At 41.7% G+C, this 23,046-nt stretch overlaps 1 protein-coding gene across 2 annotated transcripts in view; it reads right to left on the reverse strand.

Moving 5' to 3' along the window:
* NINL (ninein like) overlaps positions 1-23,046 on the reverse strand; it is a 146,312-nt gene that overhangs the window by 106,988 nt on the left and 16,278 nt on the right. For both annotated transcript variants that reach the window (XM_066595802.1, XM_066595801.1), the window contains exons 2-3: positions 7,614-7,807; positions 4,190-4,286 (exon numbers count right to left, since the gene is read on the reverse strand). In XM_066595802.1, coding sequence (XP_066451899.1) covers positions 4,190-4,286; positions 7,614-7,796 — 280 coding nt within the window. In that variant the 5' untranslated portion in view covers positions 7,797-7,807. The remainder of the gene's footprint in view (positions 1-4,189; positions 4,287-7,613; positions 7,808-23,046) is intronic.

The raw sequence follows: 23,046 nt of genomic DNA on the forward strand, positions 1-23,046 counted from the left end.
CAGTTTGTTTTAATGTTTTAACCCATTTGGCTCATATTTTATATTTAAATGTTTTTATTAACACTTTTTCACATTACAAAAAATAAACTGGTATCATATTTGAAGAAGTTCATTTGTAACTGGACCACCCCTTTAATATCAATACCATACATTTGATTAATTACAAGAATCAACTTCCCCCAGAAGCCATTTATACAAGAGCAAGACCAAAAGAGAGGATAATCATCCACATCACAAAAAACACATGTAGGGTACTTCACACGTGGCAGATTTTGGTGCGGATTTACAGCAGATTTCACCCTTTTAATCTCTTAAAGGACATGGCCTATTTTGGCCTTAAAAGGGGTTGTCTCGCGGCAAACATCAAAATTTTACTTTACCCCATTCCCCCTGTCACCCCCCTGGCATAAAATAGCAATTTAAAGCGGTTTTTAAACCGCTTGCTACTCACCGATCCGACGAAATATGGAGTTATAAAAATCTTCTCCCTAAGATGGCTGCTGGTCCTTTCCCAGGGATGCACTGTGGTTTTCTCCCATGGTGCACCGCGGGTCTTCTCCCATGGTGCACCATGGGCTCTGTGCGTTCCATTGCCGATTCCAGCCTCCTGATTGGCTGGAATCGGCACACGTGACGGGCGGAGCTACGATGACGAGGCGGTGACAAGCTCTCTGGCACGAGCGGCTCCATTCACCAGGCAGAAGACCGCACAGCGCAAGCGCATCTAAAAACGCCGGAAGACATCAGAATTAGACGGATCCATGGCGACGGGGACGCCAGCAACGGAGCAGGTAAGTGTATAACTTCTATATGGCTCATATTTAATGCACGATGTACATTACAAAGTGCATTAATATGGCCATACAGAAGTGTATACCCCCACTTGCTGCCGCGAGACAACCCCTCTAAGGACGCAACGATTTTTGGCGGATTTTCATCTCCATTTTTCAAAAGCCATAACTTTTTTACTTTTCCGTCCACGCAGCTGTATAAGGGCTTGTTTTTTGTGTGGTGAACTGTAGTTTTTGATGGTGCCATTTTTGGGTACATAGACTATATTGTAAAACGTTTATTTTTTTTATGATAACAGTGAGAGAAAACGCATCAATTCTGCCATAGATTTTTGGTTTTTACAGCGTTAAACATGCAGCATAAATGACAATACATTTTTTCTGCGGGCCGGTACGGTACAACGATACTAAAATTCTTATATTTTTTTACGTTTGTCCACTTTTCTGCAATAAAAACACTTTTGGAAATCTTTTTTTTTCTACATCGCTGCATTCAAAGTCCTGTAACTTTTTTATTTTTCTATGGACAGAGCTCTGTAAGGGCTTATTTTTAGCGAGACGAGCTGTAGTTTTTCAAGCGTGGTAAACTTTTTGTACACGTGGTTACAGACGCGTCATTACCAAATATGTGCCATTTTAATTTTTTTTACACCAATACGAGAAAAAGCACAAAAAAATCGTCTTTAACGTTTTTCTTTTTTGTACATTTTTATTAGCTTCTTTTTACACCATCTATGTTCCTCTGAGGGACTTAAAACACAGCCCTGATGATCGCTGTGATAAGGCATGGCAGGACTTCCGTCCTGCCATGCCTTATCGCTTATACAGCGATCCCAGACACTGGCAACACAGGATGCCGGTATCTGGCGTCCTGTTGCAGTGGCAGCAGGCCAGGCTCTCTGCGATTATATCGCAAGAGCCCAGAAACTTCACAGATGGAGCACACTCCCTCCGTGAACCCTTTCCATGCCGCGATCTATATAGATCGCAGCAGGGAAGGGGTTAACAGCGGGGGGCGCATCTCCAGTGCACCCCCACTTCTGCAGTGGGAGGCCGGCTATGACTGACAGCCAGTTCCCGCTGCGGGATAGCGGGAGATCACTCATGATCTCGCTCTATTCCTATGACGTTAGGGTACGTCATTTTGTGGGAAGTACCCCGCTCCCATGACGTACCCTTACGTAATGGGGAGGGAAGAGGTTAATTAGGCGAGATCCGTGTCAAATCAGTGTCAAAATCCACATCAAAGTTTGCATCAGTGGTGTAGATTTTGATCTTTTCCCTTGCTCAAAACCTGTACCAACTCTGCTACATGTGAACGCAGCCTTAGAACATGTTGATCTGTTTCTGTATATATCATATTTAGCTTCAATTACAAAAATTCTACAACCCATGGATAATAGAATGCTGAAAGAAACTTCTAACATTCCCATAAAAATTGAAGATCAAAAACATGGTGGAATTCTAACCTAGAAGAAATATATTTTATTGTTGTTCTATGTTTTGCAGTTCTATGGCACCCCCTGCGTGGGGATTCAAAGAAGCATAATGCAATTGTATCGCGATAATACAATAAAAAAAATTTGAAACTAAAAATTGAAGCTCATTGTTCAAAAGGGTAATGGGGTCTATTCTTACTTCCCAATCTCCAAGGATTATAAAGGGGAATCATCACAATTTCTGACCCAAAAACTGCATATACACTTATGATGTTAAACCCTATAAGGGGTATTCCTGTAATCTGAAGTAATCCCCTACACACAGGATGGGGAATAACTTTGATGATCAGTGAAGGTCCAACCTCTGGGTCCCCCCTTGACCCAGAAAAATTACCCTGGCATGTCCCTAAATTTTGGCAGCAGTGGCTGCTCGTGTGCACGACCGTGCTATTAACTTCCATGGACAGGCGATAACTTCAAATTACCAGAATACACCTTTAACAGAAGTTGAATTCATAATCAGCTCTACTAGAGTGAGGATTTCACAAATCTTCAAATAGTCCAAATATTCTGCACATTAAAGAAAAAAAAAAAGAAAAGCAACGTTCGTTCTGCAATACCACTGCGCTTATGCATGCGCAGCGTCCTCCATGGTACAACGTAACAAAGGAGCCTATACGCACCTCTCCCAAAACCCCACTTGTTCCCTGCTGGTGGTCCAGATCTACTCGCCGACATCATGTTTGCAGACTGCAGACAGCCTGTGACATCCCATAAACCTGCTGTTGCAGCCAATGGGGGGAGTTCAGTGATCATCACTGAGCGCCATCATTGGCTGTAGCAGCAGGTTTACCTTAACCTTTACCTTTACCCCAAGTCTCAAAAGGGAACTGAATATGCTTTTCAATACAATCCCAAGGAACCAGTCTCTGGACCCCAACTGGCGCCTTTATCATTCAACAAATGTCTTCCTCAGTCAAAATATTAATGGAAGGCGATTTTTAATTACATTGAAAGCCACATATCTTTTAATTTTGGAACCTAATGGTTCATAAGATAACTTTCAGTAGCTAACCCCAGGGACAGACCACCACCACATGAGAGGGGAGAGAAGAAATAATTTAAAAAAAAACTTGTTAAAACAATCACCAATCCCCCCCCTCATCTCCCCCTCCAACATAGCATATCTATTAAAGTACCTTCCAAATTGCCAAGTACCTAAACTATGCATCAAACCCCCAATACACCTCTAGCCACTATATTGTACAGCTTCCTAATACTCTATGAAATTGATTTTAATCATCTAGCAATCCAAACCTTGGCCTCTGGTGGGCCTTTATATTGCTTGTACTGTAAAGCGCTGTGGAAAACCCACAGTGTTTATTGCTACATGTGCACATGGCTTCATCATCGTGTAACTACCTACCTGTAGATATACTGCCAATTATAATGATATATCATTCAATCATTCACATCTGCTGCATTAGTGAAGGAGAATGACTGAACAATCGGTGTTTAAGCCGAACAATTAGTGAACGAGCTAACGATGATTTTTAATGCTTGTATAACATGAACGGCTAATGAAAGACGAATGATTTATCATTTGAATGTTAGCTGCGCTTATACTGAACGATTTTTGTAAATTTTTGCTCCTTTGAACAATAATCGTTCCGTTCAAAGGTCCTTTAGGCTCTACTCACAACTTTGTTAGGTTTCCAGGCTGAACTGGATGGACATGCTATGTTATTTTTTGTTTTTCTGTACCTGTGTCGAAGCTGAAAATTGGAAATGTGAACAGAACCCAAATTATGAGTCCAGCTGCAACATAACCACCTGCTGACATAAACTTGTAAGATACGTCACACCAGAACATATATAATAGCCACTTACTGTACTATTGAATTCAATATGGTACAAGAGGCGATACCGGTACATACAAACAAATGCCAGCGGTCTTACCAGGTTCTAAATAACTACTTTCATCATCAGAGATGCTGATGTCGATAGTCGATGACAGGACAGCCACAAACCCTTCTTTAAACTCCTCAAAATTCACCTGAAACAAAAAAGTAATGTGCACATTATCAGAAGGGTCACTTATGTTTTAGCACTTCAAACTAGATCACAAAGTTGGCTGCCTGGTGAAAGTTCCACTTCTCAGAAGCTTGATCTAGCTGCCAAAGCACAGAGCGTTTCTCCTTCTGGAGGACTCTGTGTGTCTATACATTACATGGATAGTATACGGAGTTCAGGGGAATGGAGCACTTGCTGCGCTGATACCTTGGAATATCGGCTCCAGTACACCATGGTATAAGCTTATCCGTGGGGAACTCAAACACAAAATGTATGACCCATTTAAGCATCAGCAACACCAATTATTCCATACCCCTACAAGGAGGGTCCAGATGGGGTGGATTGGTCGAGGAATTTCCATGCAGGAAAATTCCGCTGCATCTACAGTAGCAGCAAGGTGGGTAAGATGTTGAAACTCTCATCCACAAACTGTGGAAATAATCTGCACAAAACCTGCGCAGAAATTGACATTGGTGCACATTGGTGCAGTGTCAATTTTTTGCCATTTCCGCTGCCGAATTCACCTCTCCTCAATGATCTGCAGCAGAACGCCCACTGGGGACATTCCACTGCAAATCAGCCCACATGTGGACCCAGCATACTGCTGGTGACATCTGTTTATATGTATGAAAAGTTCTGTTTCAAGGAGTCATAATATTTAATGTGAAAAAGGTATCAAGTTACTCCCTAACCATATGACAGGGGATAACTATGATTGGTGGGGTCTAGTAGGTCACCAAGTGCCTAGAGTGGAGGTTGCACAGGTCCATCGCCACTCCATTAACTTTAACCCTTTCCAATCCACTGTGACCTCTGAAGACATTATAATTTAAAGCTGTACAGCTCCGATGTTGAAAGACATCCATCGGGGTTCTCTTACTGTATATTGACAGCCTCTCTGCTTTCGGAGCCTATCCAACGTGGCACCTCATGCAGTTCTGGCTTTAGCCAGCAAATAGCGCCGTTGTATAACGGCAGAAAAAGAGTAAGCCCCCTAAGAAAATCGGGATACAAATTGGATTGAAAAGGGTTAATGGTAGTACCGGAGACCACAGACGCACTTGAACTCAGTAAACAAGAAGATTATCAACTTCAAGCGCTTCAGCAATCTGCAGCGCCATCATTGAGGTAAATGGAGCAGCTGCGTGCCTGCACAACCTCTGCTCCATTTACTCAAGGTCTGACTGGACCCCCGTTCTCAGAATCAGTGGGAGTCCCAGCAATCGGACCCCACCAATCATAAAGTTATATCGTATCCTGTGGGTAGAGAATAACTTTATGACTTGGCACAACCTCTTGAGAAACATGGAACAAAGGAAGAATGTTAAATAGAGTTGCATTAACCACATGCAGGAATATAATTGTATTGTTGGTTCTGAAAATTCCTTAAAGCAAATCATTTTCCAAAGAACAGAACTGCTAAGTGATTCTAATACATACAGGACAAGCCATATCTTCCTAATGGTTACAACTGACAATCACACACGCATAATGTGGAACATCCAAAACTGAGGGTTGACACGCCAGTCTCAGATAAGTGGTGCTGGAGTAAGATGCGCCGAAAGCATTAGGAGACAAAAGACATTTAATACGCATCTCATATTTGGGCCGCCTTTGAATCTCATCCTGAAATACACGACAGGTATTTTTATGAATTTTCTTCTATATGTACTTCATAAAAGTGAAATACTGTATAAACTCGAGTATAAGCCTAGTTTTTCAGCACTTTTTTTGTGCTGAAAAAGCCCCCCCCAGCTTATACTCGAGTCAGGGAATGATTTAAAAAAAGAACTCCATACTCATCTCCCTGCTGGCATCTGTGCGGTAGGCTGCTTGAATTCTCTCTGCTGTCATCCTCTGCCGTCCTCTTTGCTCGGCTCTGTCATCCCCCGCCGTCAACGATGTGTAAGTAAGAGCTGTGATTGGATCGAGCGTCAGCCAATCACAACCGGTCCTCGATCATTCACAGCCAATCAAGCTGCTTTAGAATTCTCCCCTCTGTCATCTCCCTGCTCAGGTTTCAAATCCCCTGCCGTTAGTGCTGTTTAAGTATGCGCTGTGATTGGATCGAGTGCCAGCTGTGATTGGCTGGTGCTTAATCCAATCACAGCGCTTACTTACACAGCACTGACAGAGCCAAGCAGAGAGGACCGCAGGGGAGGATAGCGGGGAGAATTAAAGCAGCTTGTCGCACAGACGCCGGCTGGGAGGCGAGTATGTAGGTGTTTTTGTTTTGTTTTTTACACCTAGTATATACTCGAGTATAGCTCGGCTTATACTCGAGTCAATACGTTTTCCCAGTTTTTTGTGGTGAAACTTATTGTCTCGGCTTATCCTCGGGTCGGCTAATACTCGAGTATATACGGTAAATCTTGAAAAAGGCTATTAAAATGTCAATCAAGGAGTTTAGGAGATTTTTACACATTTTGATGTCCTATTAAAAGTAGAAAAAAAAAAGTTTAAGATTAGAACAGAATAGGGTTATTCAAAAAGAAGGAACTGATTTGGGGATTTAATTAAAAACAAACTACAAGAAGACAGGTACACAATCCGCACATCACTGAAAAGAGGAAGGTTCAAAGTTTTTTAGGACATACTAGTAAGTTTTTATGTTCTGCCACACCGCAGCACAGTTCCTTGTTGTGTACAGTTTATAGGGAAATAACGACACCACAGGAGAAATAATTTGAGTTTGCCAAGTGTTAATCCAATGTTCAAATACAATGTGAATTTCGGCATCTATTCCAAACACAGCGATCTCGAGTGGTACAGACGTTTTGTTGAACTTGGTTGCATTTGCATCTCAAGGACCAGAACTGTAAACCAGACACTCAGCACTGCGATGTGGCAGAAAATGTAACTCCGTGGTACGTCAAACTTTGAACCTTCCTCTTTTCAGTGATGTGAGGATTGTGTACCTTTCTTTTGTGCTTTCCCATTACATCCCCACATCTGCTACTACTTTTCGTGTAATCCTGTAAATCCAAATACAAATTTGTGGTTTGTTCAGGGTAACTTTTATTCCAGTTAATAATTCAGTCCTGATGACCCATCTCTCAATAAGTATCTATTGTCTGCACTCACTCAACTCAAAATTAGATGTATAAATATGCATTTCAGCTCCCTCTAGTGGTGGCTGCAGGAAGTAAAACTTTTTTTGTTTAATTCTATGGCAGTAAGTGGCAGGTGATTTAATTGCCTCATAAATTGGTTAGGGTTCCGAGGATGATGGCATTGGTACTGCTCCAACGTGGCTCTGCATACAAATATAAAAAGGTTTATAAAGTGCATTTTTGAAAAGCAGACTTACTCTGGCAAGCAGATCATTTCCTAGAAGGGTTTGCAGCAGAAGAGGGAGCTGCGTTTCTAGATGGAGCTTATGACAAAGGTCTGTCAGCTCATCTTTGTCCAGGTATCCAGTGCCCGTTGTGTCGCAGCTTTTGAAAACTTCTTGAAGCTGGGACACATATTTGTTCTCCTCTTCCCGGTCCATCCCATAGCAAACTGTAAAAGACATTCAGTGGTACTGATTACATTTTCTCAAGTAGGAACCTTCTATACTGCTTGAGCGCACCATTACGAAAGGTGATAGTTTAGATATCAAGTCCTAAAATAAAGAATCGGTTGTAGAGTAGAATTTACCCTATGGCCATTGTTCCGGACCATTAGGTTTTAAAGGGGTTGTCCCGCGCCGAAACGGGTTTTTTTTTTTTTTTTTTAACCCCCCCCCCCCCCCCCGTTCGGCGCGAGACAACCCCGATGCAGGGGTTAAAAAAACAACCCGCACAGCGCTTACCTGAATCCCGGCGGTCCGGCGTCTTCATACTTACCTGCTGAAGATGGCCGCCGGGATCCTCTGTCTCCGTGGACCGCAGGGCTTCTGTGCGGTCCATTGCCGATTCCAGCCTCCTGATTGGCTGGAATCGGCACGTGACGGGGCGGAGCTACACGGAGCCGGCATTCTACACGAGCGGCCCCATAGAAGACTGCAGAAGACCTGGACTGCGCAAGCGCGGCTAATTTGGCCATCGGAGGGCGAAAATTAGTCGGCTCCATGGGAACGAGGACGCCAGCAACGGAGCAGGTAAGTATAAAACTTTTTATAACTTCTGTTTGGCTCATAATTAATGCACAATGTACATTACAAAGTGCATTAATATGGCCATACAGAAGTGTATAGACCCACTTGCTGCCGCGGGACAACCCCTTTAATGAGAAGAACAATTTATAGTCTGGAGACATTTTGCCTTAGAAGTAATGTGTGCTGCAATAAGGAAATGCTTTGGACAATATTAAATGAAGCAACATAATAGGAGCTTGAAATAATGAACTAGTAAGTGGAGGTACGTAGTGACATACAATATATACTAATCCCACATTTAAACCTTGTCATGGCTGGATGAGAGGTATTCACAATATGTATAGTAATACAGGTTAGGGCCTGTTCACATCACGCTGTGTTTGCATTTGTAGAGTATGCCTAAAAAGCTCCCACTGTACACACTAAACATGTCTATAGGGCTTAGTCACACCAAGGCCAAAAGGCTGTCCTTCTGGCTTCTGTCTAGCCACCATACTACAAAAAATAAAACTATAAAAAATCGTAGTAGACTATGATGATCTGTTCTGTGAAGTCCCTTAAAAATAAAACAAAAAATAAATGGGCTGCGTTGGGGTCAGGCTGCAGGTTTATAGAATACGCACCGCGTGACGGTATTGTCAAACTAAAATGATCTTGTCAGTATAGGCTTGTTATATTATTTTTGAAAATTGTATTAATTCTAAACAAATTTCCATCTTCCAAACAAAGTGGATGTCCGACGGGTCTGTGATATGAGACTTAACACACATAGGGTAAGAGATCAATGTCAATATTACAGGCCAAAGCTCCATCTATATATTTGTACCCGCCAGAGTTGTGGGAGATTCGAGGGGCAGATAATCCAGATTAAAATGGGTTTTCATAAAGTTTAAAGTGTGTAAATTGAGCTTGGCATCATTATTGAAGTCTCCAACTAGTATGATGGGAACTTGTGTATCGACTAGGTTTTCTCAGAGTAACGGCCGCCTTAACATTCAGACACTCCTGATAAGCCTTTTGATGTTTGGCGTTAGTGACTTTAGACTTTTTGTAATTCTCACAAGCCGCTCTATCCTATTGAATGCCTTTTTTAATCATTTTCTTTCCAATTTTCTTTCCCACCGCTGGCCGCATCATACGACGCTGCCGGTGGGTCATGTGACAACACCGGCATGTCATATGACGCTGGCCGTGCGTTATGCGCTGTACTTCACATGCGCGCCGGAGCATCATGCGGGACTTCGTGCAGCGGATCCGGAGGTGAGTATGGTGTCTTTGGGGGGGCGCCGAGACGGACTCCGCTGCAGTATTCCGCTTGCGGAGCCCGTCATGGCCGTGTGCATAAGGCCTTAGCCTACTCAATTTACTCATATACTATTTAGGAGAAGGATAGTTAAAGTCTTTTTTGTATCGAAACATGGCAGTGAATTTTCAGTTTTTCTGGTCATTTAGGGAGATGTTCTGGTTTTTGGAGAATCTTTTCGTCTTGATTTTTGAAATCAGCATACTCTATTACATAAAAGCTGAAATGTGCCGTCCATTCAGACAAAAAAGGTCTCCGACACTACAGGCTAGTGTACATTGCTCTGAACTGTTGTAAATGGTCCACCATGGGGCTGTTATTTCTGTGTGCGCACTACAGAAAGTTAGGGAGCAGAATCCTGCTGTTTTCTCCATGTGCAGTATATGGGAACCATCATAGCAGTTAGTCTACGCCCAATGTTTAAGGAGAACTTTAAAAAAATTTAGAAATACAGCCTGCAGAAGGGACAACTGGCGATCCACACAGCAGAAAAAGGCATGTAATGGCTAGATACAGTGTAATTCCTTACATACACACAAAGCAGCTTAGAGTCACCTGAAAATTTAAGTACACTTTAAAAAATACTAAATAAAAAAAATGTGACCTTATGCTTGGCCGGCTGTTGAGTTCTACGTATTGCACAGGGGGTCTGCGATATGAAGCAATGGGAAGGCTTTCTCTACAATTTAGCTTCTATTTCCAGTAAGTTCTTACATTCTCACTGCTGTGTCAGCACATGTTTTGTAGTGCAATGCCCAAAATTGATATCTCAAAATAGTAGAAAACCGCAAACCTACTAGAATACCATTTACTTTAAAGAAAATAAGCGGGAGTCGGGGATAAAAATAACCTCTACCAGTATGCAGACAGGCTGGGACACTAAAGCTTCAAATTAGGATTTGTACAGAGAAATGTACTCAGAAACTACTCCTAAAGTCAGTTCAGGGGAGCCATTTAGTGGGTGGTGCTAAAAGAAGATTGTGGCCTTAAAGGGTCTCTTTAACCCCTCGGCGTCACAGCTATTTTTCATTTTGGTTCTTAGAAGGCCGGGATGAAAAAGCTATAACTTTTTTTTCTGCAGACATAGCCAAATACGGACTTGTTTTGCATGGGAAAAGTTGTGTTTTTAATAGCACCATTAAATCTACCATTTCGGAGGGTCTCAAACAAATGCATTCTAATTGTGAAATCTAATCACTTGATTAGTTGCACAATACACTGCAATACTTCTGTCCCATTCACTTGAATAAGAGAAAGCTGCAGTACTCAGAACATCCGCTGCAAAAGGTACGCCATTCTGCCTGACCGATGTAAACAGTAAATAAGCCGCTTCATGAGCGCTGCAGTCCCTTCAAATCAGATGACTGGCGATGGTTCCGGGTGGCGAATTTCCACTGATCAAATACGGATAGGCTATTAATTTTTTTAAAAGCCAGATAACCTCTTTAATATATGGCTGTTCAAATATGTCAGAGCTAGAGCTGCTCCTCCATAATGGCTTGTCATTCAGGCTCATCAAGGAGGGTCCTGAGCGGGATAGGTGACAAGTGTTTGATCACTCGGGGTTCCATCTCTGTAGTCCCCACCGGTCAAGAGAAATGGGATCCCAGATCCCACATATGCATGGAGTAGCAGTCAAGTGTGCGTATCATCACTCTCTTCACCTCTATAGCATTGCCGGAAGCTATTATCAGACACTTATCACCTAGCCTATGCATGGGTGGTAAGAAGCAATGATTGGACACCCCTTTTAAGTATCACGTATGCAGTGTGACACTAATGTCTTTCGGAAGGTACATCATGTGAAAATGTAGACTGATGGGAAATATTTCATAGCCGAGCGCTGATACGGTCACATGAATGCAACCACAGTTATGCAAACACAAGAAGGTTCTGGGCATATATTAGTGTAATGTTAGTCAATATTCAGCTCATCAAAGAACAATCACGTTGGCCTCCGGCCCCAGCAGGTTCCAACTTGTCCACTGATTTGTTTGGAAGGAAAAGCTTTATATTCAGGATTGTTGAACTTCCACATGGTTGTCACACATCACTTTTCTGCTCGTGAAGTCTATTAAATCTGCTTGGATGATTTTCTAAAACTAATTAAAAATTAAAAAAAATATATAATAAAAACACCTGGTGTGGTTCCGCAAAAATGTAGTGGTTTTCTTATTGACCCCGCCGTGCTTTTACATAACAGGGCGTTATACCTGCAATAAAAAGCCACAAAACAAACAGTCGCTTCTACATTGAAGTTATGTAATAACGGTTTGTTAGTGTGCGATTGCTGGAGGAGCCACTGATCGCTAGCACAAGGGTCCTGAGCCAAAGTTCCACAGGAGTCGGAATCAAGCGATAGGAGTAGCGTGTGTGTATATGTGATGTTCTAAGTCTATGGAACAGATAGCGATAGAATGCTTGGACATCTGAGGCGGGCGTGGAGGTCGGAAGGAAGGGGGGGGGGGGTGTTTTCCATAAACTTTGTAAGTTTCAATTCAAGTTGCAATTAGTTTTTGTACTTTGAGGCCGGATTCACATGAGCATATGCGTATTTGCACACGCAAATGAGTTTACTGTACTTTTTTAAATGCGCAAATAAAAAAATTCACAAACAGGGTCTAAGCCATTGAAATAGACAGTTAGTGTAATTAGTTCTATATGTTCTAGTTCCCTGTGCAAATGCATAGAAAAATAGAACATGTGTTTTCTTTTCCTGCAATGGAATTGCGCATACAAAACACGTGCCCGTGAACTAACCCATTGAAATTAATGGTTTCTAGTTACTGCATATTGCATGCACAAATACGGTTGTGTGAATCCGGTTTGAGTTTAGTACCACATTTCACTAGAACCATGTACAGACGTGTGTGACATAAACACACGTATGTATATCTTACTTTTTCCTCTCCTGCGTAAAAGGGGGAAACGGTCAGGAAAAAAATAAAAACATACAGAAGGAACTCCAATACAGGCAAATTCCATTTTCTCCCTTATTATCTGGCTGTATTCTTTTAGCCCTATTTATTGAGTACCCAGATTCCACCTCCTGCCCATGTGGGAACCAGGCCCGGCTTCATAGGATGATTTTTCATATGGTAAATTCCTCCGGGCATGAAGGCGGCAGCCGAGCTCTGGTTCTGGTCTAATCTACGGTGTTTACAGAAAAGCTCCATTCCAGCAGCACATCTGTCAGCTTCTGTCTTATCTGGTTAAGCACAGCCCAGCGCTTCCCGTAAAACAGCTGACGTGCGCCTTTCTTCTATTGGAAACCACAGATTGAGAGTTAATTGCTCTTAATGCTCTGCAGTTAAAACAAGGGCGAGTTAACAGCTACCCTCTTCCCAAGTAAAAAAAAAATAAATTATAATTGTATTTTTTTAATGCATTTTGTCTAGTTCTGGCTAGGTTTACTTTAACCCTTTAAGGACTGGGGTGTTTGAGTCCAAAAAAGGTCCAGACACTATTTAAGGATTTTACCCATGTGGTGGTTTTACGGCCCTATTTTTTTTTTTTTTCAACTTCCAAAATTATTTTTGCGGCTTTTTTTCCCCCGTGACATTTACAACTATTTTTTTATATCTTTTTCACAGATTTTTTTCCATTTTGTAGCTTTATTAGGAATAAAAAGCTAAAAAAAAAAAAAGTTTTAATTCCTAGTTTTTTTGTTTGTTTTTTTTAAGTACCGAAACGGGTTCCTCATTTTGTTTTAGATAGTTTAATATAGAAATTTGTATAGTCTCAGGTTACAGGGCACATATAGCAATGGTTTAGGTTGCTGTCAGCGGTGGGTCATTTTCTTTTATTTCATTCTGTAATTTTTTAAAATCTAAAATTTTTGTAAACTATGTCCCCCATAACGTCATACAAGACCTTTGGGGAACATTTACAGGAAAAAGTCATTAACAGAGCTGATCTGGGTCTGCTAGGATCCTGCAGCTCTGCCGGGCGGCTTCCATTGAAGTCAATGGAAGCTGTCCAATCTGCGTCTGTTCTACAACTGACATTGGAAAAAGCAGGATAAAATAAATAAATCTGTATTGTACATGTCCGATGGCTCGCCGTGCGGACCATCTGCAGTATTTATAGTAGTGTTTTTTTATGATTGGGGGCGGGCGTGCATTCAGTTAGCAATGTTTGTTGCTGTGTAAAAGCACAGAAATGATTATCGCTGGGACGACCTGTCGACCACCTGTGCCAACAGGTCCTCTCGTGTAAAAGGGAGCCTAGGGAGAAGGTAAACAACCATGTGTGACTGGCTTACAGACAAATCTCCGCTACAGACACTACATTAGTCAATGACTAATATTACTGAATGTAAACCATTTGTACATAATTTTTAAAGATTGGGGAGCCCCTCTAACTGCAGGCTTCCATGCTATAAGCCCAATCAGGTTGAAGTGATATTTTTGTGGTTTTGATCGTTTGCCCGAATATCTGTATAGTTGTATCCTAGCTGTCATAAAGATCAGATCACGCCATTTCATACAGTTCTACAACAGCTTGAGGGCATCTTGTCCAATTATCTAAATGTTGACTCTACTCCTAGATACAGGAAGCAGCATCACCTGAGGCTCATTAGAATGAATGCTTGAAAAAAAAAAAAAGAAAAAAAGAACACACTTGCACCAGGGAGTTTGAGTTTGGAAAGTTTCATCATCTCATCTCTGCAAATCCTGCTATGCTAGGATCAGTAGAAAATGTTTTTTCATTGAAGCCAGTGAAGAACCCTTCATATTATGGCAGGAAAAAGCAGCCAGACAGCTGAGCAGAAACTGAACGTACCCGTATCCATTTGGCCCTGTTCGGTTCCATCATAAATTGGTCACAGGGATTACCATTTCCCGCTTCCTGAACGGAGCAGGAAAACTGAATACCGGGCGCAGTTATAGCAGTTCTATCAAAAATTGCTACAGTTTCGTGATGCAATTTTTGGCCTGGAGGCTTGTACAGGTGAAGCTCTCCCAATATGTCCATTTTATATTTAAAGGTCTCTATTAACATTTTCAAAAGAAAACACGGTTAACAATAATAACCAAAGACAACCATGCACAAAAGGAACAACTTTCATCCCTGTCCTACTAGAGGATGGTTGTCCATGTTCTTATATCTGGGAAAGTTAGAGGAACTTTAATCTTACTAGAGGGTAAAATAAAAAACATACAGGAAGACTTTGCCCCTCATATAATTCTGCTAAGTCAGCTCATGGTTTCCTCCATCCCCATCTCTCCTTCCAATAGGTAACCAAGACATGAGGTATACTATGTGAGATGACAAAGCAGGATACAGACACATGAAAAAAGTCTTCAGGATGTCATTGGTCTGATCCAAACAAACTATTTGGAAATGAAAAGGGTAAGCAAAACAAATACACTGGGTTAAGGGAGAAAATAAGACTCCTTTTTAACCTCCATCTCCTCTTCTTTCACCATTGCAGGCTTTAACTTATCAATAAATCCGACACTGCATATCCACATGGGCTTTTGTTGCGCTCGACTCCAGTCCATCCATTCAATATATAGAGTATATAACCTTAATCAAGAGTTATAGGTGGATTGCCCACTAAGACCCTTTGCTGGAAACATAGGGTCAACTGTAAACATTAACTTATTGACTCCCGTATACTGGGCAGAATCTCAATCCCATATATCAAAGATTTTTTTTCCAATGTGGCTTCCATCCAGTCAATCCTCATTTAGTATTAAGCATCAACTTTTTTTTTTTTTTTTTTTTTTTTTTTAAAGAACTTAAATGGGGATGTGGTGGACGGGATCCAGGTTTGAATAATAATTTTGACCTCCGCTGCTGATGAGATATACAAGAACCTACTCCCACCAGCCGTACATAAAGTGTTTTTTGTATCTACATTTGCAGGAATTGCCCAAATGGGGTTCAATGGGACATAGTTTATCAAAAGTCATAAATGGCTGCATATCCAAGTGGAAGAATGTATCAAGTGGGGTACCACAAGGCTCTGTCCTAGGCCCAGTGTTGTTCAACATTTTTATAAATGATCTGGAGGAGGGAATTGATGGGAAACTGATGAAGTTTGCCAATGACACAAAGTTTGGAGGAATAGCTAACACTAGAGAAAAGAGAGCATGTTCAAAAAGATCTAGAAAAGCTTCAACAGTGGGCAGCGACGAACAGAATGGTATCGAACAAGGAGAAATGCAAAGTCCTACATCTGGGCAAGAAAAATGAAAAAAAAATGCATACAGAATGGGAGGAATTAAGGTAAGCAGCACATGTGAAAAAGACTTGGGTATACTAATAGATCATAGACTGAACATGAGTCAACAATGTGATGCAGCAGCCAAAAAGGCAAACACAATTCTGGGATGTATTAAGAGAAGCATAGAGTCTAGATCACGTAAGGTCATTATCCCCCTCTACTCTTTCTTACTCAGACCTCATCTGGAATACTGTGTCCAGTTATCACTTTAAAAAAAAAAAGACAAATTGGAGCAAGTTTAAAGAAGAGTTACCAAGATGGTGAGTGGTCTGCAAATCATGTCCTATGAGGAACAGTTAAAGGATCTGGGAATGTTTAACTTGCAAAAATGAAGGCTGAGGGGAGACTTTAATAACTGTGTACAAATATCTGAAGGGCTGTCACAGTGCAGAGGGATCAGCCCTATTCTCATTTGTACAAGGAAAGACTAGAATCAATGGGATGAAACTGAAAGGAAGGAGACACAGATTAGATATTAGAAAAAAAACTTTCTGACAGCGAGGGTGATCAATGAGTGGAACAGGTTACCATGTGAGGTGATGAGTTCTCCTTTAATGGAAGTGTTCAAACAAAGGCTGGACAAATCTGTCTGGGATTATTTAGTGATCCTGCATTGAGCAGAGGGTTTTACCAGATGACCCTGAAGGTCCCTTCCAACTCTATGTCTTGAAAAGCCCAAAACTCTAAGCCAAAATAATTGTATTCTTGGCCACTGTCACAAACAAGAGATCTCCCTGCTCCGATTGGCCCCAAATACAACCATCAGTTGGATAAATCCCCATCCTGTATCCCCTCACTGGGGTGATGTATGCTACAGGGTAATTTTAGGGTCATTAATAGTGTATCTATGAATAACATCGGAATATGCTCTAGCTACCTAGACAAAGCTGTATAAGAAGACGTATAATCTAATGGGTGTTTAAAATGGATAACACCTGGTCGCATGCCCTTTATATAAAGGCAGGAGAGTAAGGCTGCATTCACACGAACGTATATCGGCTCGGTTTTCACGCCGAGCCAATATACGTCGTCCTCATCTGCAGGGGGGGGGGCGGGGGGGAGGGTGGAAGAGCCAGGAGCAGGAACTGAGCTCCAGCCCCCTCTCTGCCTCCTCTCCGCCCCTCTTCACTATTTGCAATGCAAGGAGGCGGGACGGGGGCAGTGCTAAGTTCCGAGAATTAGATCCAGTACCCACTTTGCAGGAGCCAGTAAAGTGGCTCCTGCAAAGTGGGTACTGGATCTAATTGCAGGAGCCTGCAATCTAATTGCAGGAGCCTGTCTCAGCTCTGATTGGCTGAGACAGTCAATGAAGGGCTGTGATTGGGCATCGAGCCAGCACCGACAACCAATCACAGCACTCTATTGCTGGAGGCGGGGTTCTCAAACCTGGCCTACGGCAATAGACTTGGGAGTGCAGAGGATGCCCGGATCAGCGGCAGAGACCAGCAGCCGCGACCCGGACTGCAGCGGCTAGGTGAGTATTGCTTTTTTTTTTTTTTTTTTTTTTCTTTTCAGCATCCTTGGCTGCGTTTTTAGCCGAGCTGAAAACGCAGCCAAAACGCTGGCATAAAGTATGCCAGCGCTGCTGAAACGGGGCGGAATCTGCAGTAAACGCAGCGTTGAAAAACGCCCTGTGTGAGGGAGGCCTAAAAGGACCTTTAGTTGATCATTTTCTACAGGCATAAAAATCATCATTGGCTCGTTTACTTATCGTTGACTTTAAACAGCGCTCGTTCATTCGTTGTCATTCATTTATACAGGGAATGTGAAAGACTGAACACTTTCTCGTTTGAACGAGCCAACAATGTATCTGCCTGATAATCATTTGGTGTACACAGACCCAAAGACTAATGACGCATACTAATGCATCAGGTGACTACTACAGAAGCTGGTGCAGCCATCTTTGTTTCTCCAGGCCCGCAGGGTTGGTTTTAGAAATGGTTCTTCAGCCTTTCATGGTGAATACCAAGTATTTAGTAAAACAGACATACGGAGAATTGATGGATCCTCTTTAAAATGATGCCTATAAAAGAGAACGTGGAACTTTGTTTTTTACTTTGTCATCAGAGTTCTGGTTTTGTTTTTGGTTGGTTGTTTTTGTATCAAAGATATAAAAAGAAGTTAGGCTGCTTTCACACTTGCGCTGGAGGTTCTGCTTTTCCTGCTCTGTTTGGGGAGCAAGAAAGGGAGAATCCCCACGGCCGAACGGCTCCATCTGTGGACAAACCCTACTAGCGCCAGGTGAACTTCATAGACCATCATGGAGTCCGCCCGCTGTCCGCCCAACTGCCCGGCTTTTGGACAGAGTTTTCAGGACCTAAACAGATGAAAATTCACTTTAAGCAATATTTTTTATTAAGGTTTAAAACCCCTTGAAGTCAACGCCACCCTGTTCTTGCTTACACCACAAGTATGTTTCTGCTTTGTACCACAATGACAAAGTCTCCTTGTCTAATGTAGGTTTTGTTTGTACTCCATGGTATAACCCTGCGGTATCATGAAGACATGATACAGTCAAACATTGACTTGGAACAACCTTTAGAATACCTGTGGTTACATTAACAAAATATCCCTACACGCCTCATCCAAAGAAGCTGATAGTCAAGACAATGGCACAGGACAGACTTGGGTAAACAGTGACATTCCTTTGGCTTGGCTTATGAAATCCTGGGTCCTGCAGAAATATTTGTATTCTTTCTGGGTCTCTAAAATGACAAAACTAATGAAAATGTATACAGTATAAAATTGGAGCTTGTATACACAATCAGTAGCCATGTGCCCAAGAAGTGAAATTCTTAAAGGGGTTTTGCAGGACTTAACTATTGATGGTGTATCCTAAGGATAGGTCATGAATAGTTGATCTGCAGGGGTCCGCCACTCAGGCAATCAGCTGTATTTGGGCCTGCTGTCAGTATGGACAGAGACAGAAGCTGTCAGCTCTGTTCTCATTACAGCAGCTGGGGTTGGTAACATAGGACAAAGCCAATGCTGTGCTGCACTACCAGCTTGGTCCACTGCACAATGTACAGAGCTGTCTGCTCTGGCAACATGGCAACTCTGCACATTAAAACAGCAGCCCGATTAAACAGCTGATTGCCAGGGGGGCCCTGGATGGTAGTTACTCCCCAATCTAACTATTGATTACCTATCCTGAGGTTAGGTTAGAAATAGTAGTACAACTCCTTTAAAAATCAATTCTTTGCCCAGTCAATTTATAGAAAAGAGACACAGAAGCTAAATTTAATTCAATCACAACCCGGACAGTTTGGGCCTTTAGGACTTTAAAAATTGATTAACTTTCGCCTCGTCACATCTGACCTCCATAACTCTTATTTCTACTCCAACATGGTTGTATAAGGCCTAGTTTTTTGAAAGACTAGTTGTATTTTGTTAGGGTATTATTTTGGAGTAGACATACTATAAGTTATGTGCAGAAATTGGGTCAAAGGCGAGAACCTTAAGGCCAAGTGCACACTAGGACTTCTCGGGCTCAAAAAAAAAATCGTGTTGGGAAGCAAATGTAAATGTTCACCTTTCAATGTAGACCAGCACAATATAGAAGGGAAGATGCCGGGCTTGGAGATGTATAGTTTCCTAGGATATTGGGTGCTTTCACATCTGTGCTGGGGGATTCTGTTTTCCTCCCCCTTTGGGGATCAGTAAAGGAGAATCCCTGCAGCCGAACTGTTCCGTCTGTGGATGCAGCCAAACAGCGACGGACAGACCACATTGACTATAATGGAGTCCGCCTGCTTTCCGCCTAGCTGCCTGGTTTTGGAACTGAAGAAAAAAGTGCTTCCGGTATTTGCAGCCGGATCTGTGACGCAGATGTGGAACCACTCTAAATTCACTATTTTCATTTAACCTCTTAAGGACATGGTCTATTTGGGTCTTAGGGACGCAATGATTTTTGGCGGATTTTAATCTCCATTTTTCAAAAGCCATAACTTTTTTACTTTTCCGGCGATACGGCTTGTTTTTTGCGTTGCAAACTGTAGTTTTTATTGGTGCCATTTTTGGGTACATAGACTATTGGAAAACCTTTAATTTTTTTTTTATGATTGCAGGGAGAGAAAACGCATTAATTCTGCCATAGATTTATTTTTTTAAAGCGTCAATTATGCAGCATAAATGACAATACATTTTTTTCTGTGGGTCGGTACGATTACAACGATACCAAAATTCTTATTTTTTTTAGGGTTTTTCCACTTTTCTGCAATAAAAACCCCTTTTTTTTTTTATAAAATTTTTTTTAAATCGCTGCATTCAAAGTCCTATAACTTTTTAAATTTTTCATGAGCGGAGCTCTGTGGGGGCTTACTTTTGCGAGACACGCTGTAGTTTTTATTGGTACCATTTTGGGGTACATACGGCTTTTTTGATCACTTTTATTGCATTTTTTGGGAGGCGAAATGCTAAAAAGAAAATAGCATTTAGGCTCAGTTTTTTAGCATTTTTTTTTTACGCTTTTTGCCTTGCAACTTATTGTACATGTCGTCCCGGACTTGGCAATACCAAATATCTGGGATTTTATTTATTTGTTTATGCGAATTTAAACAAAAGCCCAAAATAAGTGTTTTTTTTTACATTTTTATCATTTATTTTCTTTTTACACCATTTGTGTCCCTGTGGGGGAGTTGTATCATACCACTGATGATCGCTATTATAAGGCATTGCAGGATTTCTCTCCTTATCGCTAATTACAGCGATCACAGGCAATGGTAATAGAGGACGCCTGTAGGTGGCGTCCTGTTACCATGGCAACCTGCTGGGCTCTATGCGATATCGCGAGAGCCCGATAACATCTGTGAACCCCTTCCCATGCCCCGATCTACATAGAGCGCGGCAGGGAAGGGGTTAACAGTGGGGGGGGGGGCGCACATCTCTGATGCACCCCCGCTGTTGCAGCCGGCTCCCGCTGCCGGATAGCGCGAGATCTCTTATGATCTCGCGCTATCCCTATCATGTAAGGGTACCCCGCCTCCAGGACGTACCCTTACGTCATATGGAGGGAAGACGCTAAACAGTAGTTTAAAGGCTCACTCACACGGGCTTAGGGCACATGCCCACGAGCGTCGCGGAATTCTGCCACGGATTTCCGCTGCGGGAGTACTGCGTTCAATAATGCGAGTAATCGTGGAATTCCGCCACGGATTTCCACGGTCTCCATTAACACTATATTAATGGAGACCTCCCGCTGCGGAAATCCATGGTGAAATAGAACATGCCATTTTTTTTCCCCGCAACGGCAGCAGGAAAGCTATTAGGCTCAATAGAACTTAATAGCCGCGGAATTACGCTGCATTCCTCTGCCGTGGAAAACGCAGCAGAAATCTGTCCGCGGGCATTAGCCCTTCTGTGTCTCACATTTTTCTCGCATGCAAAATACTAACCAAATACGCATGCGTGTTTGTGAAGCATGTTAAATCTTCGTATCCTATATTGGTAAATATTATGTGCTTGATACGCACCAAAAAAGGACACGCATTATTTTTTAGTTTATTTATTTTTTGCATGTGTGTAGAAAAACACAAATGTAAGTAAGTGGCCCAACAAAAATCAATAGGCTGTTAGCATTGCATTACGCTCGTGAAAAATACGCATGTAATACGTGGGCAACATACAATTGAGTGAGTAAGCCCTAAATGCTGTCAAGACTCAAAACCCGAGTGGCCTTCTCCTGCCCACACATAGTGCTTCACAGTTCTCCTTATATACAAACTCAGACGCTTGTCTTTTTTTGTATTCAGCTCACAGCTGGTGGGTATACAAACTACGTGTTTTTGCAAAAAAAAAAAAAATGTTCTTTGCTAAGCTGTCGAGATAAACCTACAAGAAGATAATCCTTTCTTGATACTTCTCTTGACCACTACCCTTCATGCTACCACCATTGTCCAGGCCCTGTATTAAGGTAGCTTTTACAAGAAAAAACAGATTATCATGCAAAAGAAATTGTTCAAATAAGCGAAAATGAACGATAATGCACTGTACTACGGTATACTAGCAATTGTACAATCAAATCTTAGTGCTTTTGAGGGACTAAGAAAAAACATCAAAAAATAGTTCAATAAAGTTGAACTTCAGGGGGAAAAAAATCCAGTTATATAATAAATTTTAAAATATTATATATACACATATACATACATACATATTTTTTTTCACCCCCCAAAAAATTTTCAAATAGGTAAAATAGCAAAAAACAAAAAGAACATTTAGGTTAGGCTGCCTACACAGAAGCAAGAAAATTGCGCAAGATTTGTGCGGTGCAAGACGCACAAATATGAACTCCATTCTTTTGAATGGGGTTGTGCACATAAGCGATGTGATGCTATGCAGGAAACAAATCGCGGCACGTTCTATCTTGTGATTGTTCTCGCATCGCAGCGCCCATTGTTTTTAATGGGGCCGGTGGCAACGTCACATCACGCGAAGCGAAAAACTCTGCGATCCTACAGGAACGCTACCTTCCGAGGATGATGCAAACCAGTTTTGACATGAAAACACCTCGCATCCACGGGGAATTCACATGGTGGGGAGTGCAATATGGGGCCCTGAGTCACAGGCCCCAAATTGCGCTTGCTAGTGTGAAGTTAGCCTTGCCACATTTATAACAAGCCGGACAATGAAAATATTTTGTTATTTATCACATGTGCTCTAAAAATCATTTAAAAAACCAACGCCAGAATTGCGATTTTTCTTTTGTTTGCCTTCCAAAAAATGTAATAAAAAGCGATCCAAAAGCCACACGTACCCCAAAATAGTACCAAAAAAACCCACAATCCGCAAAAAAAAAAAAAAATCACATACCTCTGTCGACATTTTAATTAAATTGTTATGGATCTTAAAATACAGCAATGCAGATTCAATTGTTTTTCTTTAAAAGTGTGTTTTTATTGTGCAAATGTATCAAAAAACAAAGACATCTCTATAAACTTAGTATCACAGTAATTGTGCTGATGCGGATAAGAAAGGTATCATGTTATTTTTCCCCAATGTCGATCACGGTAAAAACAAAAACCCAAAATAATGGAGGGATTTCTGGATGGTTTTCCTCATCTGCACCCCCTACCCCACACAAAAATGTAATAATAGTTATACAACATATTGTATGTACCCCAGAGTGG

This window comes from Eleutherodactylus coqui, chromosome 3 (genome assembly GCF_035609145.1).
Source record: "Eleutherodactylus coqui strain aEleCoq1 chromosome 3, aEleCoq1.hap1, whole genome shotgun sequence".
NCBI classification, from domain to species: Eukaryota; Metazoa; Chordata; class Amphibia; order Anura; family Eleutherodactylidae; genus Eleutherodactylus; species Eleutherodactylus coqui.